General features: G+C 47.1%; 1 protein-coding gene across 1 annotated transcript; it reads left to right on the forward strand.

Annotated features, from left to right (window-relative positions):
• The first annotated feature begins 8,079 nt into the window (after positions 1-8,079).
• ENTPD5 (ectonucleoside triphosphate diphosphohydrolase 5 (inactive)) lies at positions 8,080-24,156 on the forward strand. The gene is made up of 14 exons (XM_084262943.1): positions 8,080-8,092; positions 8,240-8,517; positions 10,205-10,284; positions 12,339-12,482; positions 12,854-12,929; positions 14,491-14,526; positions 14,774-14,862; positions 17,483-17,562; positions 19,068-19,129; positions 20,540-20,641; positions 21,523-21,663; positions 22,007-22,063; positions 23,536-23,651; positions 23,838-24,156. The coding sequence occupies exons 2-14, from the start codon at positions 8,301-8,303 to the stop codon at positions 23,922-23,924; spliced, it is 1,287 nt and encodes a 428-aa protein (XP_084119069.1). The 5' UTR covers positions 8,080-8,092; positions 8,240-8,300; the 3' UTR covers positions 23,925-24,156.
• Positions 24,157-27,726: the final 3,570 nt, after the last annotated feature.

Here is a 27,726-nt window from a genome sequence, read left to right on the forward strand (position 1 = left end):
TTACCCTCCAGCAAAATAACAAGTCTAGAAATTAATAGGAAGTTTAAAGCAACATCCATAATATCATTGTATTGGGTTTGCATGGAAAGGTTTTGGTAGCAGGGGGGCTACAGGGGTTGTTTCAGCAAGATGATGGATCTGCCACTGGCCAAGGCCAAGTCCATCAGAAATGGTGGTAGACACATTCTGGGATAAGAGTTAAGAAGGGGGACTCTCCCCTCCCTGCCCCCCAAACAACTGAGCAACAAGCTGCAGCCAGTGAGAAGAGAGGAAAAACCCTGCAGACACCAGTCAGTGAAGAAGGAGGGGGAGAAGGTGCTCCAGGCCCTAGAGCAGGGAAGATGAAGCAGGGAAAAAAGTAGAGGAAGGAGCAGCAGAGATGACATGTGATGAACTGACCACAGGCCCCCATTCCCCAGAGGGGGAAATTGAGCCTGGAAAGAAGGGAGGAGTTGAGGGGGGCCAGGGGGGGAAGGTGGCTTGAGATTTGGTTTTATTTCTCATCCTCCTACTCTGACCTGATTGGTAATAAATTAATTTCCCTGAGTCAAGTCTATTTAACCTGTGACAGCAATTGCTGACCAATTTCCTTGTCCCTATTCCAACCTGTGAGCCTTTCATGGTATTTTTTCTCACCCTGTATAGCTGAGGAGCAGAGTGATAAAGCAGCTTGGTGGGAACCTGGAGTCCAACTGAGGTCAGCCCACCACATCTGCCACGTATGGCCTTTTCTGCTCTTTGCAGTTTGAGGGTGAGAGAGAGTTCCTCATGGATTCTGGTGGATGGGAGGTAACTGTCTTAAAGTGCAGATGAGGACAGAGTTTCTTATTGGGAGTCAGATTAACAAATGATACTTTTCTCAGTTCTTCTAAAGAATTCTTAGTTCAACACTAATGAGTGAAGGTGAACTATAGAAGAAGTCAAAGTAGATATTGTTTACCCTGGCAAAAAGAAACATGTTTCTGCTGTGCCTCTGGCCTCACCATTACCCATACCCTCACCATTACCCATTCCTAATACTATTTCAGATGCTATAAAATATTCCCACTGCTGCCTGAAATAATACTTCAGAGTTATGGGATAACTCCCACAGCACCATTGGGTGTTTTTCCTTCTTTTTCCATGTAGCATTTTTGCATCAAAACCCGGAACAGTTAACCACCCTAGCTTGTTCCTCATGCTGAAATCAGCCTGCTCAGAAGATCCCACTGTTCTGAGGACAAGAAGTTCATTCACCAGCTGCTGCTTCTCTTCTCGCGCTTGCTGTTTCAAATCAGTCAGCTCCTGCTTCAGTGTCTTAATCTGCCAAAAGAGAAATCAAGAAATAATAACTGAGGGGGGAGGAGTAACCTTTCTGTGTTTTCCTCTTCAGATTTAGTTATGGGAAGACACAGAAAGAGGGGGAAGGGCCCTCCTTCCTGGTGTTCAGGTCAGTTTAACCATGTTTAAACTGTGTTAAGCACAGGCAGTAACGTAAGCTTAAAATTATAAACCCCCACATGTATTAGATGCAGAGATCTGTCACTCTACTGAAGAATTTAAACTGTGAATGGAGGGTTTTCTTCTTTACTGTTTTGGATAGTGATCATAGAATGGTCTGGGTTGGAAGGGACCCCAAGCATCACAGAGCTCCAACCCCCCTGCCACAGGCAGGGACACCAACCTCCAGGCCTGGAGCTACACAAGGCTGCCCAGGGCCCCATCCAACCTGGCCTTGAACACCTCCAGGGACGGGGAATCTACTACTTCTCTGGGCAGCCTGTTCCAGCACCTCACCACTCTCTCTGTAAAAAACTTCCCCCTAATATCTAATCTAAACCTTCCCTCCTTTAGCTTTAGTCCATTCCCCCTTGTCCTGCCATTATCTGCTCTTTTAAAAAGTTGATTCCCCTCCTGCCTATAAGCTCCCTTCAGGTACTGGAAGGCTGCCATGAGGTCCCCCCGCAGCCTTCTCTTCTCCAGGCTGAACCAGCCCAGCTCCCTCAGCCTCTCTTTGTAGGGCAGGTGCTCCAGCCCTCTAATCATCCTTGTGGCTCCTCTGAACCCTCTCCAACAGTTCCACATCCTTCTTGTATTGGGGGCCCCAGATCTGGACACAGGACTCCAGATGGGGCCTCACGATGTGATGCAGTATTAGGGAAGCAGTTTAGAAAAGGAGAATATGGATACAGAGAGAAAAACAGGCAGCTGGAAAAAGGTCCGAGCAAGAACTTCTGTACTTGAGAGGCTGAAAGAAAACAGTGGGATGTGAGCAAGAAAATTGCTTCCTGCCACTGGACCTAGCAATATTCTGGGGATCTATCTGGGTTCTGCACCTTCTCATTCGAGAAATAGGATGTTAAAATAATTTCAGTTTCCATTTTCAGTGTCTTTATCCAACTGCAAAGGGGGGTTGCTTGGTACTTGGGTTTAGAAGAGCAGGAGCAGGACTGAACTCTGCAACCGCGCGTGGGGCTGCTGCTTCTTCATTGTGCTCTGAGTTTGGCTCTGTTGGGTCCAGGCCCTTCTCCAGTTAGCTAAAACCAGTGGAATCCCCATTAGTTCCCTCTTTTATTTCCCGGCTGGACACACATCGTGCCAGCGCCTCTCCCCTTAACCCTTCTCTGGCGCTGGGGCAGAGCGGGCGGGCCTGAGGCAGCAAACCCAGCCCAGCCCGCGAGGAGCCTTCCCGCCGCCAGGGGGCGCCGCTGCCCCAGGTGGTTGCCGGCCCCTCCGCACGGCGGCCGCTCACCGGCCGTCCCGCCTGCGTGTGGCTCACAGGTGGCCGCGCTCGGGGAAGCTGCATCTAGAGGCCGGGGGGGGGGAGGGGGGGGGAGGCCTGCCCGGCGCGGCGCGCACCTCCTCCGCCGCCTTCTGGCCTTGTTCCGTGAGGAAAGCCGCCACGGTCGCCGCCTGCCTCTCGGTGCCCTGCTGCCGCCGCAGCAGCTCCGCGTTGCTCCTGGCCAGCCAGCGGGCGACTTGGCGGTACTGGGCGCAGCACGCCTCGGCCGCCGCCAGCCGAGCCTTCCATAGCGCCGAGCCGGCCTCGCCCCGCTTCTCCTCAGGCGCCCGGGCCGGCTGCCCCGCCGCCGTCGCCCCGCTGAGGTAGAGCGACCGACGCCCGCCCACCATCATGGCCCCCCCCCCCCCGCCGCCGCCTCGTCTCTATGGCGACCCGTGAGGGCCCCGCCCCGTTGCCTCGGTTACCGGCCGCCACGTCACGTCACGTCACCTGTCTGTGCGCCTGGCGCCAACTCCCGCCTCGGGGCGCCCCCCAGCCCCCCCTCCCGCCGCGAGGAGCGCGCGGCGGCCCGTTCCCATGGAAACCAGACGGCGCCCTCCCGCCACGCGAAACTCCCGCGACGGGCGCGTCACGTGGGTGTGTTGACGTGTGACAATCAGGGCCGGCGAGATGTGGCGCTGCCAGCGCTCCGAGCGGCCGGTGAGTGCGGGGGCGGGAGGTGTGTGTGTGGGGGGAGGCGTGTGACAGCGCCGCGGAAACCGCGCTCTGTGCGAGCGGCAGCGGCAGCGGGGGGGTGGGGGGGCGGCCGAGGCCCGCTCGGGGCTGCCGCCGTCCTGCCGGGCGCGGCGGAGGAGCGGGCAGAAAAGCCGCTCCGAGCCCGGGGGGAAGGAGCTCCGCCGGGTGTGACGCCGGGAGGCGGCGGGGAGCGGCGTTGGGACCTCCAGGAGCGTGTCCGTTACTTCGCCCGGGGAGGGAGGGAGGGAGGACGCGCGTTATCTTGATGGAGTGACAGCTGCGGGTGGCTGGCGGGGGGGCGATAAGCGCCCCTGTGCTGCTCGGGGCTGTCGGTACCGGCGGCATCCCCGGGAGGAACCGCCGAGGCTTTTCCTCGGGGCAGAGAAAGCGAAAGGCGGGGGGGCAACGGGACACACACACACGACACGTCCCTGGTCCGCAGCCAGGGTTGCTGCGGCGGCTGTTGGAGGCGGAGAGAGGAGGGGTGCTCTGGCGTTGGCGTGTGTCGGGGTTCGGGGCGAGCGGGAGGCTGAGGGGTCCCGCCTGGAGTTGGCGCTGGAGTTTTCCCCCCTGAGGCGAAACCTCCCCGCGCCCAGCAAAGGCTCCTTTCCTGGGAGCCCCGGCCGCAGCGAGAGAAGAAGGGGGGTGCTCCCCGGGTGCCGCCGGCTGCCGCGGCCTCTCGGGGGGTTAGACCCGAAAACCCGCAAGGCTAACTGCGTAACCCGTGTTTGGAGCCTGGGCGCGGGGAGAAAGGGGAGTAAAACTGCTGACAACGCGCCTTAGCGAGCTGGTTCTGGGCTTTTTAAAGCTCCGGAGCCAGGATTTTACCCCAGAGGCGAAGAAAGCCGTGCCATTGTCTTCATGGAAGCGCTGCCAGGGAATCCAGTCATTCCTTCTGCTGCGGGTTGCACGCTGTGTGCTTCTGGGGAGCTCCAGTTGTTGTCCAGACGATCTTAGAAAGCTTCTTTTTCCCCCTTTAACTCGATAATAATAAATACGGGGGGGAGGAGGGGGGAAGAAATGACTTTCTGCTTCCGTTTAAAAAAGGTAAAAAAGGCAAGTCGGGTTTGTTCCCGCCTTAGAGCAGAAGACAGACCTTCTGCTCTGACTGACTCCTGCTGTGCTTCGGCAATCAGTAACCACCTTAACTGAATTGCACGACTCAGCTGTTTCCCAGGACGCTTGCCTGAGTGTTTGCATAGTGTAAACGTCCCTGATTCTCTTCTAACCTGTTTCTTTATACCTAAATATTAGCCAGCAACGTTTTAGGAAGCACTTTTCCTTTAGGAAACTGTTTTTTCCTTGCCCTCGGAGCAGGGAGAGCCCACAGGGAGATGCTCCCGTTGCCGTGGTGTGGGATTTGCATTTCCTTTTATCAGAAGTGTTGAAGAATGTGGGTGAGACTTCCTTGTCTGGAAAACTACCGGTGCTTCTCTGAACATCAAACTCTTGCATAATATTCTGTTTTCCTGTCTCAAGGTTTCTTCTTATTATTCTGGCATTGTTCTTTACTTCTGTCGCTTGAGGAGCGTTTGTTTGAGGCTTTTTTTGCAGAGGTTTTGGGTTTTTATGGTGGGTTTGTTTTTTTTTTTTCCTTGTGGTGCTTCCTACTCATGCTTTCAGCCTTGGCAGTCTCTATGCAGCATCGTGGGATGCACAGTCTGTGCAGGTCTCAGCTCTTTAGGTTGGATGCACTTCGACTCTTCTGACTTAGTCGCTGCAAATCTGCCTCTCTCAGGTGGTATTTACACGTGTTTTCTCTGTGTTGGGAAAGGAGTGCTGTACCTCGTGTCACTGGACTCCAGGAGGTCACCTGTAATGTCTGTGTAAATATTTTACTAACTTGCTGAACTCTGTTAACTTTCAACTGCTTGAAACCCATCCCGTCTCATTACCTGAGCATGTCTCACTGCCTGTGTTGAGCAATGATAAACCCACATGTGAATAAAGCAACTTGGCTGATACTTTCTGTGCCTCCGTGATCTTACGATTTGCCTGGTACGTGGTCCACTCCTACCAGCTGAAAGCTCAGGGGAAGAAGTGCAGGCACCGAGGTGGTTTTTCCTTGGGAATCTCTGCAGTGGAATAGCTGTTGCCTCCTGTCCTGCTTCAGGTGTGTGCCTAATGACTTCACAATTGCTGGTGGTGATTACTGCTCATTAATAGAGGCAGTAACTACCTGCAGCCCGCTGTGTGTTCTACCTGCGAACGGCTTGTAGCAATGAACTCATGCTCACTCTGTTTTCTCCTTTTTGTTTGTTGTTCTGGTAGCAGCTAGGATTCTAAGTTGTTTTAGGGGAGCTCTTTTGGAAAGAATATTTTTCATTCTCAGGAACTACTCTCTCCCTTTTGTCTACCTCTGCACTACTTCTTTTCCTCTGTTCTTTGTTCTGACCCTCTTTCCAAATGCCTTTTCCATTGCCATTTGTTATGCTCTGCTGATTTCCCTCTTTTGTCTCTGATTTCTTACTCTCCTCATCTTTTTCTGCTTCTCATAGACTTTTTTTGCTAGTATGCTTGCTTAAATGGTCTGTGACCCTCATCGAGGAGGCTCAATGTGATTTTCTCATCCCTACCAAGGGAGAAGGAAAACAAAATCCTGTGTTTTGTTTTTGTTGCCCTTGTGAATTGTAGAGCCATAGAATATACTGAGTTGGACTCGATGATCCCTTTGGGTCCCTTCCAACTCCTGAGGCTAGAGGTGGAAAGGAAACAAGTCAGGGGAGAGGAAGAGAATGGAAATTATGAAACTGTGGATGTCTGAGAAAGGGTAGAGGAGATGAGTGAGGGAGTGTTTCATAGGAGGCTAAGGCTCATGAACTGGTAGATCTGGCAAGGAAAGCGTGGTGATGATGGCATTTGCTCAGTTATTTCCAGATCATCGAGATTCTGAGGCTTGCATAAGTGTCACACGTGCCATCCGTAACAGGACTCTGGGGTTTGTTCTTGGGGCAGGTGTTTAGGTTGTGTTTGTGACTGTTTGGTAAGCAGAATCCTCACGCTGTGTGGGAATAACTGTGGGAATAACACCGCCTCTTCCGATGGCAGTACTCATTAACGTGGCAGTAATGAGTTGGGTTGCTTCTTCCTCCTCTCAGAAGGGGCTTCTAAGGCTGAGCACGTGAAGAGCTTGTGGGCTCTGTGTCGCTAGCAGCAGGAGGATGCCAGTAAAGGTCAGGGAAGACAGGCCCTTGAGGTTACCCCCTCTGGCAGTGGGCTGTGCATCTTGTGTGCCCTCGAGATCGCTGGACGCTCGAGTGAGCGAGAGAAGGGGCTCAAGGAATCACCCGCTGTGACCTTGCCTACTGAGGATGGGCAAAAGTTAATGGCAGTGAAACTGGGGACAAAGGTGAAGGGTGGCAACACTGAATGTCATGCAAGGGCTAAATCTGGGGTAAATGGCAGTGGAGGATAAGTGAGCTCTTCGGGCGTGGGAGTGAGGTGTGTGGAAGTAGAGGAGGCTGTGTCAGGCTCACCTAGAAAGGGAAGGAGAGAGGTTAAGATTAGGAAGGAATAAACGTAGGGTAGAGATGGTAAATAAAGATTTTGAGAGAATTAACCTAGTGGGACCGATCAGGTTGCTAAAAGGCTGTCAGTGTAAGGGCTGGAGGTGGGGGAAGGGCTGGGGTGGAGCAAATGAGCAGGTGTAGGAAGCGGAATATTCAGTGCTGTGGGTGGATGGATGTGTTACCAAGTGTCTGGAGAAGGACAAGGAGCTGTTTGCACCTTCTGTACGCTGAGAGCTGCGTGTATGTCAGCACAGACAACACTGCATATGGTGAGGCATCTGGCCACGTGCTCTTTTCTGCTCTTAATATGCAAATAGCAAAGAGAGCTATATATTATCCTCCTTTATACCTGGGCACCTGATGAACCCTATCAGTTCTCTGCCCAAATCTACCCTTTATTAGTGGTTCTTAGGAAGAAATATACGCAAAGACATACATGCTAAGAGAGAGGAGTTGTAGTTGTATCTTGATATCCAGTGCTGCACCAGACAACTCTGGGGCCTTGGCTTACAGAAGCTATTGTTAGAAGCTGTGTAAGCAACCTGAGTGGTGAGGGCAGCTGGCCTAGATGTGAGAAGGTGGTGGGGTTTTGTTATTGGTTGGGGTTTTTTTTAATTCTGAAGATGAAAACTGTGTCATGAGACAATAATGAAGAATAAAAAAAGAGACAGAACCAAGAAGTGTGGAGAAATATGGAAAATACTGAGAGGCAGAGCCCAGGCTTTCCTTGGGGACAAGGATGCTGCTGGAAGGGTATGCCATCGCTGTCTCTGTGCCCTGATCTCTTCCAGCAGCTGTTCTTAGCCTGAGATGAAATTCTCTTTGTTCATGACTGAATAACACTGTGTTCTGCTACAGCATCTCATGGGCAAATGTTAGGGCAAAGCAGTTCTGCCCTGAGCTCCCCTTTGGTGAGGCCTCTTTTCAGATAACATTTAGGCTTCTTGGATGTTCTGGGGCCTGTAAATGTTGAGAACCTTCAAGCCAAATCAGAGGGAAAAAAATATTGTCTAAATGAAGTCAGAACCAGAAATCCTGGGAAGCAGATTCCTTTAACTCTTCTGTGGTTGGGAAATGGAGAAACTTTTATTCTGAAAGAGCAAATCACTTAGATGGAGTTGTAGCAGTAAGTGCAGCAGTTCACATCTAAAGGGCAGAAAATACTTGTACTGACTGATTTTTTTTTTTTAATTACTTTTTATTTCCTACAGACTTTTTAAGGAGAGGGCTCTTGGTAATTTCCATTCCTGTTTTTTGTTTGTTTTTCCTACAGAACCTACTGCAGCTCTGCGATTGCTGATCCATGCTTGATTGCCTTAAGGGGTCCTGTCAGGATGGCATCTTCCAGATTCCTCATCCTCCTAGCACTGGCATTGTCCTCTTTGTCCTTTGTTCTTTCACATTCAAACAGGCAGATGTGGTTTCAAGATTTTTTTCCACCTAACACGTGCCCTATAAATGCCCAAGACAACACTTTTTATGGCATAATGTTTGATGCAGGAAGCACTGGAACCCGGATTCACATTTACACCTTTGTGCAGAAGAGCCCAGGTAAGACCCCACGTCAGTCTGTGCACTTGGAGTAGCGACACTCAGGTTCCAGTTTCCCAAAGGAGGGGTTTTCCCCAACACAGCATTTAGGAACAACTAAACGTTTCTAGGTTTGTCCTTCAAATGGCCCTCTGGCAGACAATTATTGCCCATTTGTGGTAGTGTTTTGCTGTGAAACTCCCTCTTTTGCAGTTCTTTTGAAACTCAGGGGTTTAATTCTGGGTATACTGGAGAGTTCTGACCTTCCAAAGATTCCTGTTTAAAGGAATGTCTCACAAACTTGAAAAGAGGCTTGCACTTTTATTTATTAAGTTATATATTACCTTGAATTAAGTAAAGAGGTGCTTAAGTTCTGTGTGTGTTTATGTCACATTTTGTAGCGAATTAAAATCAGCAAATTAAGGAGTTAAAAGCACCAGAGGTCTGAGTGGTTCCCAGAAACCCTGCACACAGATGCACCACGCTGCAGTGTCTGTCTGCTGCTGACACAGTGCAGAGGTACTCAAGCCAGCTGCATATGTGACAGGATTCAAGTGAGTGCATTAGCCTGGGTACAGCGAGCCAGCACAGCGGCAAAGGTTGAAGGCTGGTTGATGGGACTCAGCTAATCAGCCCTCGTGGCTTCATGTGAGTTCATCCTTAGCTTGGAAGGACTTATATAACCCTCCTGCTCTGATGGACCCAGCCAGACTTGTCATGTGCAATACTCAGGGGCAGCTTCTAGACCCGAGCTGCTCTGCGAGCAATCATAGAATCATAGAATGGTCTGGGTTGGAAGGGACCCCAAGGATCACAGAGCTCCAACCCCCCTGCCACAGGCAGGGACACCAACCTCCAGGCCTGGAGCTACACAAGGCTGCCCAGGGCCCCATCCAACCTGGCCTTGAACACCTCCAGGGATGGGGAATCAACTACCTCTCTGGGCAGCCTGTTCCAGCCCCTCACCACTCTTTCTGTAAAAAAACTTCCCCCTAATATCTAATCTAAACCTTCCCTCCTTTAGCTTTAGTCCATTCCCCCTTGTCCTGCCATTATCTGCTCTTTTAAAAAGTCGAATCCCCTCCTGCCTATAAGCTCCCTTCAGGTACTGGCAGGCTGCAATGAGGTCCCCCCGCAGCCTTCTCTTCTCCAGGCTGAACAAGCCCAGTTCCCTCAGCCTCTCTTTGTAGGGCAGGTGCTCCAGCCCTCTGATCATCCTTGTGGCCCTCCTCTGAGGGCCATGGTCATGCTGGTTTGGCTGTGCAGCCAGGCTGAGCCCAGTCAGCTCTGTTCTGTGTTTGTGAGTTGGATGAATCACCTCAAGATGATCAGGATTGACTCTGTGTGTCTGAATATCAATTGGTATTTCACAAGTAGCTTGGGGACAGAAAGGGATTTTATTAAGATTAGGCAACATTCATACCACATTGCTACAACTCACTGTTGTTTCCAAATGCAAAATGAACATACTTCTGATTGTGTCAGGGTGTTCTTGGTAAAAATGTGTGTGAACTTGGAGGCTACAAGGGCTACAAGGTTCTCTTAGGTATGTTCCTGAAGTGAAGGAGCAGTGCTTGGTTTGGGAGGGTGTAGTACTGCCTGCAAGGGAAACCAAGGACAGTTGCTTTACAGGGGTTGCAGGCCACCTTTTTGAAAGAAAGGGAAACAAAATTCCAGTTGTTGACTGTTTAATGTTTTGTTCCTGCAGAAAACCTTCCAGAGTTGGAAGGGGAAATCTTTGAGTCTGTGAAGCCAGGTCTCTCCGCGTATGCTGATCAGCCTGAAAAGGTAAGGCTCTCCTCCATCCCCCCTGTCAGTTGGGCTGGCTTCTACTATCAGTTGGACTCTACCAAGCAGTTCAAGTGTTACTAATTCTAATTGTGGAGAGTCAGGGGCAAATGTAAAGGTTTTGCTGCTGGCTCTCTAAACCTGTTCCTCTGCTTTTGGAAGTTCATTTCTACACGGTGAAATGGGAGCTGCTGTTTTACATGTTTCATCAGGGGAACAAGGGCTTGATTAATTGTGTAAATGATATACATATATATCATTTACTTATATAATATATAATTAAATATATATATATATATAAAATATATATAATATATATCATAACTGGAGTATATGTCTTTGAGAGTTTCAAAGACAAAGAGACTGTAGCAACCATATTCAATGTTTATTTCCCTTATAGGTACCCCAAGTATGAGTAAGTATATACTCCTGTCTCATTTACTAATAATTCTCTTGGCTTTTTCTTGGGTTGAAATTCTCAAAATAAGTGTATTTTTGGTTCGATTTGTTTAGCTTAGAGTAAGGGGTGAAGACTGCAGGGGTTTTCTTGTGTAGTTAAGTTACACTGACAAGCAAAGATGGTTCATTTTTCTGACTCCTAAACACATTTAATTGTTTTTGTGTGTAAAGTCAGATTTGAAAAAGTTTGTTTTTATTCAGCAGTCACAGAGAAGGTGAAGAATAAAGATGCACTTAGCAGGTTAAGTCAGGCCTTAATATTTCTCTCAGTGCTTCTTATCTGTCTTCAGACTTGCAATAATTTGTTTAGTTTGATTCTTTGCTTTTGTTTTTGGAATTGTAGCTTGGAAGCTAGTGCTCAGGGATGTGTAGGATGTGCTTCAGTCATGCTCAGTTCCAATAGTTTTAGCTGAATAATTATTTAGGTACAGAAAGTTACTTTTCTACTGCCTCAGGACTTTCCTTGCTTTGTCTATATAAGGGTTTTTTCCTAACACAGTTGGACAGTCCCATCCTAATTAATACACAAATGTATAATTTTAATAAGAAATTGAAGTTAGGTTCCATCCTCTTTATTTTCAAATGGGAGTGCTGTGAATTTGTGCCCAGCACACACTCGTTCTGTGACACTATTGGGTCAGGAGTCAGAAGTGAGCAACTGAGCAGAGAGCACTGAACTAATCCTGATGGGAGACACAGGGCTGGTCCTGTAGTAAGATGCCATTTTCCAGATGCCCTGTACTGACAGTGAGCTCTTTCACAAGCTAAAGGAGTTGCCAGGAAAATGATAGATTGGCTACTTCACCTTGTGTGCTTCAGCAGTCTGGGAGGTGGGGGTGAGCGTAGAGGGAGATTCTGGTTTCTCATCCTCCTCACTAGTGGTCAGAGCTCCAGGAATTTGAGTGTGGAACTTCATGGAAGAGTGAGTGGCTTTTGGATTTTATATTTTTTAAAACTTTGATGAGATCTCCCATGATTTCATTAAATTGTCTTTTTTGTTGGGGAGGAAAGGAGTTGAATTCACCCCAAAATGAATTTCTAGCAATTTTGTGGGAGAATGTTCATTGCAAATGGGAAACTGTGTTTGTCAGAGCAGTTTCCACGAGTCCAGCAGTGATGCCTGTAACCATTCTACTGCTGGCATTTAAATCACACTGCTTGCTGTGGACACACTTGGGATTCTCACACTGCATCTAGCGACATGTACAGACGTTCCCCCTGCCTTTGGTAGCTTCAGTCAGTACTTATACCATTTAGTTTCACCATACTGCAAGATGTTCAGGTTTGTTAGGTAATTGGTTCCCTCACTTCCCTCAATCCTTTCCAAGAAATAACTTCTCTAAGCAATTAAATTTCTGCCACATAAGATCTGTCCCTGAAGACACCCTTCCTTCCAATCCAGGCATTCACTTCAAGGTTGTAACGAGATGTCTAAGCACAGTTTTTTCTGTTCATCTTGGGTGTGGGTGAGGTGTTTTCTGATGTTGAATACTGGTTTCACTAGTGCTGGTGGGGAGCAACTGGGAGGCCCAATTTAATTTCTGCTGGCCTGTGGGAGAAAGCTGTAAGAAAATCATCTTTTTTTTTCCTTTTAGGGTGCTGAAACTGTCAAAAAATTGCTGGACATGGCCATAGATGCTGTGCCACCTCATCTCTGGAAGAAGACCCCAGTAGTGTTAAAAGCCACAGCTGGACTGCGCTTGCTGTCAGATGAGAAAGCTCAGGCTCTGCTCTTAGAGGTAACACCCAGATCTTTTGGATGCACTACTCCCACTCTCCCTTTGTCATCTTGCCTGACTTGGTTCTCCATGCCATTTAGCATAAGAGAATTCCAGCTGTGAAAAGCGACTGTAATCCCATGATAGTATGAAACTGCAGACTTTCTTGTATGGTCCTGAAGTCCTCTGTTGTGATATGGATAGAAGACATGGGGAGAGAGACCTACAATACTTGTTTCTTTCTTTCCTGGCCTTGAAAGAGGAAGGATATTGTCTGCTCCATATGCTTGTCTTACTTTCTGCTGCTCTGAAAAATAAAACCTCCTCTATCAGTCTCAAAGCAGAACAAGACTCTTAAGACCAAGGAATCTCATCATTATTTCTTTCTTCAGGTGAGAGAAGTCTTTGAGGAATCACCTTTTCTTGTGCCTGAGGACAGCGTTAGCATCATGGATGGGTCTTATGAAGGTATGCTTTAGAGGAGAACAAATGGAAAGCAGAGAAACAGGGGGCAGAGAGATCTTATGAATGTGAGAGAGAAAGAGAAATGGCTGCTAAACTGAGGGAGGGGAAATAAAAGGTTTCTAGGCCTGTTTGAAACAACACAATCCTGATTTTCCTAGGAGATGTTGATTACTTGGTCATCTGTCAGGCTACAAATGCAGATACACAAAGAGATTCATGAGTTAACTAGACAAAGGTTCATCTGAAACCTTCTGAGGTCCCAGAAGAGAATCACCTCTCAGAAATAAGTATGTTGGCTGAAGCCTGCTAGTGGGAATGGGTGGATAAAAGATGGTGTCCATATCAGAAAGGCTACATGACAGTATATATGCAAGCTAGGAAGCTTATGGAAAGTGCCTGGTGAGTTCTGCAATACCAGCATTAAAAATAAAGTGTTATGATTAGCTCATCAATTTTGGGGTTAAAGTTGGAAGCACTGTGAATATTAGAGGAGAAGGAAGAATTGGCAAGTATTAAAAAATCAGGTAACTAAATGATAATAATTAAAAATATGCTGATGGGAAAAAGGCAGCTAGTAAAATAGCAAAAGAAGTAACCTAAGTTACAAGAAAAGGTGAAATATATTGTTGTAGGTTTGGAGTGAGTGATGGTTTTGCAGTGCAGAGCACTGTAACAGTGGCTCCATACCCAGCCATACTGCCTTGGAGGTAATAATCCTTCTGTGTGAACGCCTGAAGAGAGCCATCTGTGACCTTACCTTCATTCTGAATGGCAGATGAATTATCACAACACTTAACTCATAAATGGAGGCAGATTAAGGAGCAGAATCTGTCCATATGGGCTAGGAGAAAAGGAGGAGTAACAAAGCCTGCAAGTATTTGTTGAAGTACAGAGCAATGCGTAGCACGTCAGTAGGGTAATGGGTGGGCTGTATAGCAGGGAGGAGTGTTGTGCTGACAGGGAGCAGGACCAGTGAGGCCTAACAGGACACAGTGCAGCCTGCCAAGGTTTATTTAAAAATCCCAACTCTTCTCCTGTCACCAGTTTGCCTGTGTTTGGCTGAGAATCATGCCAGTGTCCAGCAAGCTGCTGGAGCCAGAGAGGAGGAGTTTGTGTTGTACTGGTTGCTGCTGGGTCTGTAGTGGTTACAGAGCCCACAGGATTGAGCTGCAGAGTGATGTGTGTGCAGTTTTCAGATTGAAATTGGAATTTCAGATTGAACTGAACTGCTGAAGGGGGAAGTTCCCAAGGAAACATGTGCAGTGTCCTTGCTCGTTACTTCTTGGTGTGTTGTTTGGATAACATACATGACTTGTGCATGCTGCTGTTGCATGGATGTGACACAGATTCCACCTATCCCATCTTAGGAGATTTTAAAGAGTCATTAATTGATCATATCACTTAACTGTAAGTTGGAATCAATCCCTGAGGTAGGGGCAGTTATGTTAAGTTAGTAATGCATTCCAGGTAAATAAATACCATGTGGAGGGGTGGTGAGGATGGGCAGGAGGTTGTGGGAGTGTTCAGCAGTGACATTTTTTTTTTCCTTTTCCACTTTTTGCAGGAATTTTAGCGTGGATCACTGTGAACTTCTTGACAGGTAGTTAATTCTGTGTAACTTCTCTCTAATTATGAACTCGAGTCTCTTCTGTGGAGGTGATCACCCCAAGTTCCTCTGTTGCAATGTTCAGCTTTCATTCCCCACTAGTACTAAAGCAGAGTGTGTTCCCGTGGGAGAGCAAGCACACTTGTAGTAAGAAGGAGCTGTGACAATGTGGTGACTTGTCGGTTGCTTGAACGTAGATGTGGTACCCACGTTTTAACACCTGTGTTGATGTTGTTTGCAGGGCAGCTGTCTGGCCGGAACCAGCACACTGTTGGGACTCTGGACTTGGGAGGAGCCTCAACCCAAATCACGTTCCTGCCCCGGTTTGAGGTGAGGAGATGCCACAAGTGTGCGGGTTTAGGGCTGCAAGGCCAGTGGGGGAGAGACCTGAGCGCTGCTATGCTCCCTGGTGTCACTGTGTCAGCACTGGCACAAGCAGAACATCTGTATTTCTGTTCCCTTTCACATCAGCAGTTGGCTGACAGGCACTTGCAAACAAAGGAGCCTGGATAGCGATGGAAAAAAAAAAGAAACCATGGAAATGGGTAAAACCAAAGAGAAACAACTTTTGTTTTCTAGACCCAGGCTGGGAAAGCCCCCTTCATGCAGATGATTACTTTGTATTCTGCATTTGTAGAACACTTCCAGGAAATATTCTTGCATATTAGGAGAAATGTGGGGTTTGCTCTGAGTTATCTATTTTTTTTGGACTCCCCATTCCAATCTGATTGTAGATTCTGACAAACTGGGGGGGAAGAGGTGGGGTGGAGGGGTGTATCTCCTGGGGCAAACGTCTTTTATAATAGCACAGCCAATCCCCTCTCTGTTTCCATATCCATTTCTTCTTATTTTTCTTTGAGAATTCCCCTGGAATTCCTGGATTTGTCAGGAATTCTGTAGCTCTTTAGAAACATTTTGAACTGGGACCCAAGTCTGAAGTTTGCCTGGGACAACGACACAGCTACTGGAAGGTCACTAGCACTCTGTACCTTGGAATCATGGAGCTGGTTTTGCCCCTCTTTCTGCAGGACTCCTCTAGTAAACATTTTCTGTTGACAGAAACTGAGGCTCTCAGAGGGTGTTTGGGGAAAGCAAAACACATGTTTTTCATATCAGGATGTTTTAATTCTGCAGTGGTGGGTCATGCTGCAGCATGACGTGCAACCTTATCCTGTGCTGCAAAGCCTGAACTACTCTGGGCTTGCCCTCTGTTTTGTGTTGATAACACCTGCCGAAGTGGGCACTGGACCAACAGGAAAGGGTGTTGTGTGTCAGGGGTTTGGAGAATAAATAGAGCTGTGAAGTAGGCTGAACAGCAGCTCAGGATTACAAACTTCTCCTTAGAGTCCAGCAGGAAAAGGCTGCGAGGGTTTGCTACTCACCAGGATGGATGATGCGAATTAGTAGGGCAGTGTGGAGTCAAAGTCAGCTCTGCCTGCTTGTATGCCACGTCTGCTCCTCACCTGTACTGTCCAGTTCATACCAAAAAAGCACGTACAGAGGTCAGTGTGAAGAGTTTTTCCCTATCCAACAGAGTTAGATGATTTCACCCTTTGGTTTGCAGAGGGTTTGTCTCCCTCACCCCTTCCCGCAGTCTGAGGAGGTCACACGTTTGCTCTTGTGTTCATTTTGAACAACATACTGTAGCAGTAAGACACTCATGAATGAAATAGAGATGACCAGCAAATGGTAGCTGTGTGGAGCTGGTTTTCAGGTACTGTTATGCTTTCTGTAAGCAACTAAAAAGCAGTCATAATCCTCCCAAAACTGTCTGTCTGGTGCCTGCCTCTTTTGGAAGGGATGTGAGATTCTGTATTGTGAAAGTAAGTTGTTTTGTCCAAATACATATATATATTATATAATTTTTTTAAGCTCTCTCCTTTTCAAAAAGGTTTGGTGACATAAGGTTTAGGAACAGAACTGAAAATAAGTCAGGGTCTTTTGGGTGTGTTGGGTCAAGGATGTGACTGACTTTCCAATGAAAGTCTGCCTGGGAAACTCAAATTGAATACTGCCAAGTCTCCTTCAGCTTCCAGCAGGCTTCTGCCTCAGACTCCCCAGTTCCAGATCTGTTTGAGGTTTCTTGCCATATTGGGTTACTTGAGTGATAACTACAGGGACTGTGCAGCTTCACTCCTCTCTCAGGCTCTGCTGCTTTGCTTGGAGTAACAGTGAGTGTCTGATAGGAATGCATGGGGGCAAGAGGGGATGGGAGAGTGAGGTCACTAAGCAGAGGAAAGACAAAAAATGGGACTGAGACCTTGGGGACTGGAAGCAAAGGAACAGTAAATGAGCCCTAAACTGGTTCAGCTTTACAAGAGTTTGACAGTCTGGCAAGAATAGGGACTGATTACCAGTGGAGGAGGGCTGCACACAGAGGGAAGACTCCAAAACTGGAGGTGGTGATGCAAGAGGTTAATGTAGAGGAAAGCACTTAAACCAGGAGGTAAAGCAGCCCTGAGGCTGGGAGTGAGTGGTCACCACGTTTCCCTGAGTATCAGCAAGAAATTTGACCTCATTAAAATGGGGCCTGTGCTTTTACTTTGCATTTTTATTTGTTCTGAGTTCCTGAATTGAGATGTCTGGTCTGAGTGGCAGAAGTCCATAGTGCTTCTAGCACAGCTGACTTTTGATGGGGACCCTGTATATGCAGACTAGCACATAAGTACTCTGAAAACTTCAGGTATCCTGTGTTAGAAGGTATTTCCACCCTGATCTGTTGTGCTTCCCCATTATACATCACACAGGAAGATGCATACCAATTAACTTGGTGTTAAGAGCAGCGGGTATCACTGCAGTGGGCACCATTGCAAAACTGTTCCTTGTTTTCAAAGCAGATCAGATGAGTGTGCTGTAAACTCTGTGGGCCTATCTGATGTTACATCAAAGCTGGTTGTGTTTCTATTGCATAATAGAAATTAAAAGATTTCTCCTTTTACTTAACTTTTAGGAAACTTTGAAGGAAACTCCTGGGGATTTTCTTACCTCATTTGAAATGTTTAACAGCACCTACAAGCTCTATACCCACAGGTGAGTAGCAGAAAGGCTACTGTCTCAGCTGGGGAAATCATTCTTTCTGCAGCCCCCGAGCAAACCACAGATGGCCCTGTCACCCAGATGTTGGGGCCATGACTCCTTTACTATTTTTTATCTGCTTGAAACATTAGTGGAGCATGACATGAGTTGACTGGAAACATTGTGGGATCGTGGTTAGTATCACTGCAAAGGAATAGTAGCCTGTCAGATGAAGAGGAAGCATGATGAGTCGCTGTATTTAAGGAAGAGTATTCTTATTACTGGATTCAAGGCAAATATGCTGTACCAAGCAGGAAGGTGGGTATCTTGATAGTAGTCAGAAGTAAACCTGGTCAGAGATTTGGAAAGAGGACCTTCTCAAGACTTTGCCTTCCTAGTTTGATATGGCACATTTCATCAGCAACAGGACAGAAAGCAAAACCTAGACTGATGGAAACCAAGGAATTACAGGCAGCTGATACAGACCATGGAGCACCACAGATTTGTGAAACAACTGGAGGGGATACTTGGCCTGGAATAGTAGAACTGTGCTTCCTGTGTTAAGCTAACAAGTTTCTAAGGTATCTGCAGTGAAAAACAGAGAGTTTACATGCCTGACTTAGTCCCAATGAGAAGTCAACCATGTACAGGAGTCAGTTGGTCTCAGCCCTTCACTAATGGGGTGAAGATTATCATCTAAGTCAGTTACAGAGTATGCTTACTGGACAGCAAAGATGGCTTAAAGCCCTCCTCTCCTATTGCTTACATTTACTGATGTAACATTCCTGCATTCAACAACAGGGTCCGTTAGATCACTTAAAATAACTGGGATTGAAAATCATCTCCTAAAAATGAGGGAGCTGGAGGTTAGTTTGAACTCTGATTGTTCTGCAAACATTTGTATTGACGTGACTAAAGGGCTAAGCAGCCAAGCACAGAGGTGGGAATGAAAGGGTAACAGGTTTTGGATCTAGCTGCCTTGCCAAAGGCAGCAACATGTAATGACATTCCCATGACTGTTGTTCACATCCTAACTTGTAGTGACCATAGGGGTGATCTGTGGAGTCAAGCAGAGGTGAATCACACAAAGGCACAGCTCCCATTCAGTGGGGGGTTATGCAGTTCTGATAGCTCTGCCCTAAGAGCACGTAGTCCTACGTGTGTGACATAAGAACAGCCATCCTGTTCCTCATGTGCTCCTCACGTAGCCATCTCTCTCCCTTGTTTTTAGGACTCTGCATTTTTGCTTTTCATGAATGTCTCGTAGAAATGTCACATCATCTCTAACCACTATCTGCAGTTTTAGATTTACCATCATTTTACAGCTCTCTTGGGCTTGTGTCACTCCTTTGGTAGCTGGAATTGTTCTGGCAAAGGGAACCCTCTGTTTTAAGAGAGGGGAGACCCATGGGAAGCAGTGGAAGGAAATTTGGGTTGGGTGTTCCAGGATTTAGGAAGAGGCAATGGGTGAAGCATACCAGACGTGCAAGAATTAAAGCTGTAATGTCTGTTGTTTGCAGCTATTTGGGGTTTGGACTAAAAGCTGCCAGACTAGCAACACTCGGAGCTTTGAATGTGGAAGGTATGTTCCTGTGGTAAAACAGCTGAGATGTCTGAGGAGATGGTTAGACACACTCTTGTGTCAGCAGCCCCTTTCCCGTGTCTTCACCTCCGTACCTTGTGCTTTTCTATGTTTTTTTTTCTGGCATAGATCTGGCTGGAAACAGGCTACTGCTTGTCAAGGAGCTGGCTTGTGAGACAGCCACATTCCCCTGTTTCCAGGTTGAGCCAGGAGTGTGGGGCTGAGTGCAGGTTCCAGCAGGGCACCGTGTAGGCACGGCCAGCTGCGGGCACACAGCGTTACAGGCCGCGCCACAGAACCACCAGCAGGAGGAACAGATCCTTTTCCCTCAGGGTTGCTGCTTAGGCCAAACCCACTCTGTGGGTGTCTCTGGTATCTGCCCGGCCTGCTCTGTCCCCCCAGAGCTGCTGTATCCACTGACCAGTCGAGCTTCCAGGCCCTCACTCGCTCACCTGGATGCACACTCACGTTCCTGAGCCTTTCCAGTCTCCGACCCAGACCTTAAGTCCTTCCAGTCTTCAGGGCCAGACCTTGGGCTTTCTGGCCAGTCTCTGGCCAGGACTTGGGGTCTTTTCACTCTGGATTCTTAATTGCCAGCTAGATGGACTTGTGTTAATTATTGGAACGTACTCAGATCAAAAATAGCTGGGAATGGGTTTTCAGGAGAAGGTAGCAGAGTCTGCCATGACTGGTCACAAGGCTGGGCCAGAAAAGCATACTGACCCACTGCATGCTTGCTGCTGATTGCCACCTTCTATCGTCCCCTCCATATTGCCACACTCACATCTCCCTGATCCCTTGATTTCCCCTCTCCCTGCCACTGAACCTTCTCCTAAACACCCCATAATAAATTTTGCAGTCCCATAATTGTCCTCAACCATTCTGTGAGTCTTCTATTTCTGTGAGACCTGGCTGCTGTCAGCGTGTTCTCTTCTTATCAGTTAGAGTATTTCTGGTTGAACCCTTCAAGGGTCAACTCAGTGTATCCTGCAGTGACCACTGATCAGCATCTTAGGAGCACTGGTCTTCGTTGCTCAGTCGCTTTGTTTGTCTTGGCTACCTGCTGTTCGTTAGGGTTTGTGGATCTGTGTGTTTAAATAATCAGCTCTTGTTTCTTGTCTTCTGTGGTGAGCAGCCATTGTCCAGATACTCTGCTTCCACTTGCCTTTCACTAGCAGCTGACAAGCCCAGCTGCTCTGCAGCTTGCAGGACAAAATGGACACAAATTTTCCAGACTGAGACCGGTCCTGAACTCATCATCAGTCTGGGCAGCACCTACCCATTCCCATTCTGTACTTTTACTTAAAGACCCAATGAAGATCTTTCGGCCCCTTCTTTTCTGGTTCTGCACATTGATCAATAACTGTTAGTTTTCATCCTTTCTCACTCTCTCCTCTGGTTTCGTTCCAGCTGTGGACGGACAAATGTTCCGCAGTTCTTGTTTGCCAAAGCAACTGGAGGCGGAGTGGCACTTCGGGGGGGTGAAGTACCGGTATGGTGGCAACAAAGAAGGTAAATTAAGGAGACTTCTTTATTCTTGTAAGATGAGTCTTGTCTTCAGGAACTGAGTTTTTCCTCAGCAAATACCCTGTTTGTTACCTTGGGTTATGAAGGATACCTGTCCAGTTGTAGATGGGGACTTTTGACAGATCCAAAGAAGAATCTCAGGCGTGATAAGAGTAGCTGGGCTCTGAGATCACTCTCTGTGATCTCTTATTACCAATGTTGTAGGAAACACTAAGAGTTATTTGTGCAAATAAGAGATATTTTTTTATTTTCTGAGGCTTTGAGCTCAGTGCAACAACTCTGGCTGTGTTAGGAGTAACTGACAGGGCAAGGTGTATCCTCCTTGTGGAACTGTTTCTTATGATACCATCCCTAACGCTGCACACAGAGGGTGAAGCTGCTGCCATCAGTGACTAGAACAGATAGTAGCAGCTTCAAGGAGAACACCCCGTTGGTGGCTGCTGTTGCTTTACAGTGGGGATCACAAGAGCTGAGTTTATGTGTATGTGTAGAGTGGCAATGGAGAGGGAAAGCAAGGGTTTATCTAGCAGGTGGCAGCAAAGGTAAATGAGATTCTGCTGACCAGGGAATGTAACGATGGGAGTTTTGCCTGAGGAGGGGAAAGTTTTTTTCATGGACCTACACTAGTGTGTGCAGCATACCTTCCTCTGTTCTGCTCTAACCAGTTCCACTTGATGAGGGTGATCTAGAGTCCTTGCCTGCATGGAGAGCCATGCAGGAGTATGGAAAGGATATCTAAACTCTGCTCACATCTTCTCATGCTTTCATTTCTGCTTTGTCCCTATTTCATCCTACTGCCGCTGATGAGTCTTCCGCCTTCTGGATGTGTGTTTTTGGGCTCACCCCATCTCTGCTTGTTTCAACAGGAGAAACAGGGTTCAAGCCTTGCTACTTGGAAGTGCTCAAGGTTGTCAAAGGGAAACTTCACCAACCAGATGAGATTCGTGGCAGTTCCTTCTACGCTTTCTCCTATTACTATGATCGTGCAGCTGACACCAACCTAATTGGTAAATTGGTTTGGGATAACGTACTATGTGTGAGCATGTCAACCACAAAGTAGACAGAGGAACCCTGGAGGCTGGAGCCATGGGGAGCAAGGGAAAGGAAAGGTGTTGGAAAGAGGAAATGCAGGAAATGCCTTCAGAGAACCATCAGTGCAGTCTGATGTTCAGAGTTCAGTAGATGAGACTCGTGTTCTGAGCTCCAGTGATACTTGCAGCTCTGTCCTCTGTTACCAGCAGACCCCACTCCTAGCCCAGCATCGCTGAGTCGTGCTCTCTTGTCAGCTTAGGCATAGAACACAAAGGGTTTTAGGACTGTGATGACGTTTTCTCACCTCTTCCTTTTCAGATTATGAACAGGGAGGCGTTCTGGAAGTGAAAGATTTTGAAAGAAAAGCCAAAGAAGGTAATAGCTATGAGCCTTGGGAAACTGGTGGGGATGAGAAATGACAAACCTGTGAATGTCTATAGGCAGTTCATAATGTGAGGTTGACTTTTAAAAATGAGTTTGTTTAACCTTTATGCCACTTACACCTTCCCTGTCACATTACTGAGCTTTCATTAGCCAACACCTGTAACTGTTGCAGAAGAAAGTTCTGCAGAACAGTGAAGGGAAACAAAGTGTTAGAGCTTCTGTTCAGGAGAGGAGATGATAGTTCACAAGTGTGAGTACAAAAGAGAGTGAATTTGCTGTATCAGGAGCTTCTGTCCAACTGCAACTCTCTGAATTTAGGGGAGTGCTGACTTCTGTAAGTCTGTCCCCTTTAATGCTTTTTCATCTAGTAAGATAAAGGGAGGAAGCAGAGGTTAAGTCAGACAGCCTCTTCTGTATTCCTTTCCCTCCCTGACTTTTTTCCAGAGCACTTGTTCCAGATTTGTGCCTTCTCCCAGGGGGAAAAAAAGCTCCCACCTCACCATGCTGCTGATGGCTAAAACATCAGTTTACAGAGCAAGACATTACCTCTGAATTGTGATCATCCTTATGATGATTAGTAGACTCTAGTATAGAGGATACTTTGTTTTTCAGCACTGTCTTTTTTCCTAAGATAGGATCCAAATTCTAATAAAAACTCAGATGGCTTTGAATAGGGGATTTGGCTCTGAGGCTTTGAGTTTTGTTTTGTTTGTCTGGATACTGAGAGTTTATTTCCAAGGACACAGCTAAGCTGTTATCTAACACCATCAAACCATTCCTTTAGCTTCAGAGCAGCAGGAGATCAGTTCTGTAATCCCAGATTCATGCTCCTGTTTCACACTGCAGTAGTAAGATGCTGCTTCTCAGTTTCTAACAAGAAGTGGGCTTCACTCTTGATGCTTGTAGAACAGGGCAGTAACAGTATGTCCAGAAGACAAGGCTTAGTCTAAGTCTCTTTCCCAGTCACTGTCATGCTTTCTGTAGAATCCTGACTTGGCTGCAGCAAGGGGACTGGTTGGTTGGGCAACAGACTCTTCTGGGTCCTTGGGCATGTGTGGTTAGAGAAAAAAGATAAAAGCAGCTGCCAACCTAGAAGGAGGAGCCATTGCTGGAGCTGCCCTTGGGGACCAGACAAGGAAGACAAATGATGCTGTGCTCTTCAAAGATTAAGTAATAACCAGTTCCCTGCCAGGTACCAGTTGAGCAGAAATTCACACACCAAAACAGCTATGTGGATTATGTAACTTAGGTACTTATGATGGAGTTAAGAGAAATTCTAAGTAGTGTGTGGTTTATTTTCCAGTGTTCTAGAGCAGCTGTGTAGCACATGCCACCACGTGTCATAAATACCCATCAATAGAAGCAGATGGCTTGATGAAGTAGCCTTTGGCTTGAGGGCAGTTCAAAGGATACTGGAGATAAAAGCTGCTTTATTTTGCTGAGATTTTTCTTTTCTTCTCTAGTCTGTGACAACATGGAGAGGTACAACTCAGCCAGTCCCTTCCTCTGCATGGATCTCACTTACATCACTGCTTTACTAAAGGAAGGGTTTGGATTTAGGGACAACACACTCTTACAGGTGAGGAAAACTGTTAAAGCCCAGAGGCAGCTTCCAAATTTCTCTTACCAATCAATACCCATTAGTTAATTCTTCTGGCTGATTCTCTTCTGAGTATTTCCAGAGTTGTTACATGTAGTTGTGTCATCTGTGCAACGCTTTAATCTAGATTACTGTCAGGAACACCTTCTTTTTCTTCCTCTATAGTTAACAAAGAAAGTGAACAACATAGAGACAAGCTGGACTTTGGGTGCTACCTTTCACCTGCTGCAGTCTCTGGGGATAACCTATTGAGCTGTGATGTTCCTGTGGACTTTGGCCTTTCTGAAAAAAGCTGAGAAAGCAAATTGAAATCTCCAGGTACGTTGTTCAGCTGGAGTCTGTCACAGAGCAGAGCATGGACCAAAGCTGTAGGACAGATCTTCACCCATGATTGGCACCGTGCATAATGAGAGTTGCCACAGTATGATTTATAAATGTGATTGATTGCCATAAATGATCCAGAAGCTGCCTTCTGAAAGTCACAGAGGCCTGAACTCCAGCCAGGTATCTGCCAGGAGCTCGAAGCCAGCTTTCACCAGCGCGTTTGTGATAGCGTCCCATTGCTGGAAGCACAGCCTACCTGGCATACGGTGGTAGACTACAGACACCTGGTTTCTCCTTCCCCTTTTATCTTAAGCCTACATCACTTCACTTCATTTGTGAGATGTTAATTACAAAACCTAAAGATGAAATCAGAGAAGAGTGAACAGCTCTGGATGCTGCCAGCCTCAGCATCCCAAGTACCTGGCTGTTTGCTTAGCTAAAGCACCACAAGACAACTCTGGCCCTTAAGCACCCCTTTAGGTGTGGTTTTGGGAAGGGTGCTGCCTGGAACTTCCCCAGCATTTCTTCAGGCAACAGAACATGTTCCCAACTCCCTGGTTCCTTTCTGTGCCCTTGCTGGATCTGTGCAGCCACACTGTGCAGCTGTGGTACACACTGTGCCTCACTCCCCGCGGCTGGGTGGTAACACGGGGCTGTGCTGGCACAGCCAGACAGCAGGGATTCTTGTCACTTGACACCCACAAGGAAACCAAGGGCACAGTCTGGTGACATGGCTGATCTGGTAGCTCACTTGGCCTGTTTCTCAGCAGGTAGTCCCACAGCCACCTTGCCTCTGACACTGGTGCTCCTCTCATGACAACAAACTTGAGTCAGGTCGAGCACAAGGGCAGTGGGCATTGCACAGCCGGGAGAGACCTGTGGGGACAGACAACTCTTGGCACACCACAGCCCAGTTTGTCTGAGGTGTCACTTCCCCTCTCCCAGCTGGGGCTTATCCCTTCCTGCCCTTTTCTTAAGAGCCTCCTCTGAACACAGTGAAACAAGCTGTTTAAACTGTTCAATGGATGAAAACAGGGAGAGAGTGGAATTAGCATCAGAAACAGAGGGAGAACAAGAACAGAAGTAGCATTGCTTTCTTACCCCTGGTTTGCTTATCCCTTGCTCACTTTAAATTGTTTTAAACTGCATTTCTCTTTAATTCAATACAGGGGAGTTGGACCTGTAAAATGGTCTCTGCAGCCTGACATTGCTCTGGGATTATTTTTGTTAGTTACAGCAGAGCTTTGGGCACAGCACATCCCATGAAGGGGTTCCAAGACTTTGGAATATTGTGAAGCTATTTGAGTTACACTTTAAGGCATGTCTTGCCCTCTCTTACACACCCAACACACAGAAGCAGTGAAAGATCCAGTATTTTAAATAAAGTATCTTGTCAGGCTAGAAAGTTGGGGTTGTAGGATCCTGGCTGTAGAGAACATCAAGATCTTGAGGCTCCAAGTGCAGCCCCTGCATTGTCCTGAATAGAAACAGCTGCATAGACAGCTTTTTCCACCCCATGAAACATAAAAAATTACTATCTTCTACTTGTCATGAAACATGTAAGGAAAAGATAAACTTATCCCAGATGTAAGAACAGAGAGGTATAAGTCACATGACTTTTATCCCCTGATCTCATGATGAACACTTTCTTCTCAGGCATTCAGTTACCCATTTGCTGTAACACACCTTTCCCACTTCTGTACAGCCAAAGACTGCCCTTGCACCACCTTCTTTGCAAACTGGATGTGAAGATAGTTGGCAAATCCCAGCAAGGGGAGGAAGCAGCACGCTCACACCCTCACTACTCTTGCTAAGCAGTTTGAAGACTCACTGTGAACATTAGCCCACCTCCCCTGGTCAGCAGTGCGAGTTTGACTGTGGCTGATGAGCTGCCCCCTTCTCCTATCTCAGGTTTTCCAGCACCAGGGTGCAAGGTGTGCTTCTGATGGAATTCAGTCAGCCACAGGAGGCTGGGGACGGTGCTACTTGTACTTGTCTCAACACTGACACCTCGCTGTAGATTCAGGCTGTTCCCTTCACCCTGCCTGTACTCCTTATCAGACTCTGTTTTGAGCTCCACCTTGGGAAATTCCCATGTCACACCAAACTGCTGTTGCTTCCCCACTAGTAACTTCTGTTTGAACACAAAGCCAGTCCTGGCCTCTTCTCAACCACAGATACTTCTTACTCCTAGTTCTTACTCCTTATGTTTGGCAGAACTTGGTGTATGGTCTGGTCTGCACAAAAGGGTGAGTGCAAACACCTTTGTTGTGTTGTCAGTGAACAACTGCATTCAGTCTTGTACTCCCAGAGAACACAAAGCAGGATGCAGCAGTTACTCACCAGGCTGTGCTCCTCCTGAGAACTAGCTAATTTAGTAATCCCAAAGTCTTCTTTCAGTCTGAGCCAGTGCTGTGACAAACTGTTATGAGATCCCAAGGCTGAGAGCCATGAGCAGCAAGGTATGTGGAACAGGAAGGGAAGGTGGGATGTTGCAAGGAACAAGCAGCAGTAGCACTGACTGTTCTGCCAACTGAATAGACACTGGCCCTGAGGAGAACATCAGGGTTTGGGTTTATCTGAAGGGAGGATGGTCTAGAACCAGACAGGTACCACCACAGAGAACGTTTCTTTTCTGTGTTCTTTGCCTCAGACTCTGGTACTACAAACACCAGGTGTGAGTCTCTGCTTCCCAGTACCAAAGCTGCATTAAGTCTGAATGCTCAGGGCCTTCATTTGTCAGTGGCACAATTCATTAACTAACTGAAGCAAAACTGCTGCTCTCTACCAGGGGCCTGATCCTGCAGTCATGAGAGAAACAAAAGCTCTGCTCAAAGGTTTCTTTTCCAAGGAAGTGCAGAATTGAGCCCCTGCTGTTTACATCTGAACTACTCAAGGTGGGTGTGGGATGTTGAGAAGCCAGTCAGGTCCTCACACTTACCCTAGTGCAATGAGATTATTTATTAGCTTAAATAAAGACTAAGCAGCCTTTTAAGAGAAGAGTTCTACTTGCAGCCCTGATTTGTATCTCTTCCTTCCTAATGTCTTCTAGCCCAATATGAGTGACTGAAGCAGCACAAGTAAAGGCTTTCAGTTCAAACCTTATGTTTCATTCTTTCTGATGTTAATTCCTCATACTGGTCAACTGTATGTGTAAGTCTTGCCCATGGGTATTGCTCACTTAATGTTGTGAGTGTCCAACGTCTAATGCAGGAGGCTGGTGTTTGGAACCTAAGACAGAATATCTTGAATGTCTATTTTTAGTAATTAAAACATTTGTAACAATATTCTGATGTTGTGGTGGAGTTTTCTGTCCTAGACACACTACTCTTGTCTTGCATCTCTCTTTTATGGAACATTGAAGTCTACCCAGTTCCACAAAGAACAGCATTATGAAATAAAGCACCAAGAGAAGGGCAGGGAAAAGGGGGAGAGAGAGACAGGTTAGAGCTTTCAAACATACCTGCCAGCAAGAGCCATCTCTCCTCTACTGAAAACTACCCCTCCTTTGCACATCCAGGCAGTGCAGAGAACTCAGGAGTAACACCACAGCCCTAGAAATCGTGTCAGAGAACACTGATAGTAATTAAGCAGCCAAAAAGTTGTAGCTGGCAAAATCCATCACTGCATTTGCAAAGAGACAGCCAGCTGCTTCCACCTCAGTCTTCCACCAAAAGGTCCAGAGTGAAATCACGCTGTACATACAGTCACCAATGGATGATGTCATATG

This window comes from Gallinula chloropus (assembly GCF_964237585.1).
Source record: "Gallinula chloropus genome assembly, chromosome: 4".
In the NCBI taxonomy this organism is placed as follows: Eukaryota; Metazoa; Chordata; class Aves; order Gruiformes; family Rallidae; genus Gallinula; species Gallinula chloropus.

What these genes read in the sequence shown, in the direction of transcription:
- ENTPD5 (XM_084262943.1), top strand. Translation starts at nt 8,301, where the DNA reads ATGGCATCTTCCAGATTCCTCATCCTCCTAGCACTGGCATTGTCCTCT. An exon ending in ATGCTGATCAGCCTGAAAAG is followed by an intron (nt 10,285 to 12,338) that starts GTAAGGCTCTCC and finishes TTTTCCTTTTAG; the next exon opens with GGTGCTGAAACTGTCAAAAA. An exon ending in CATGGATGGGTCTTATGAAG is followed by an intron (nt 12,930 to 14,490) that starts GTATGCTTTAGA and finishes CACTTTTTGCAG; the next exon opens with GAATTTTAGCGTGGATCACT.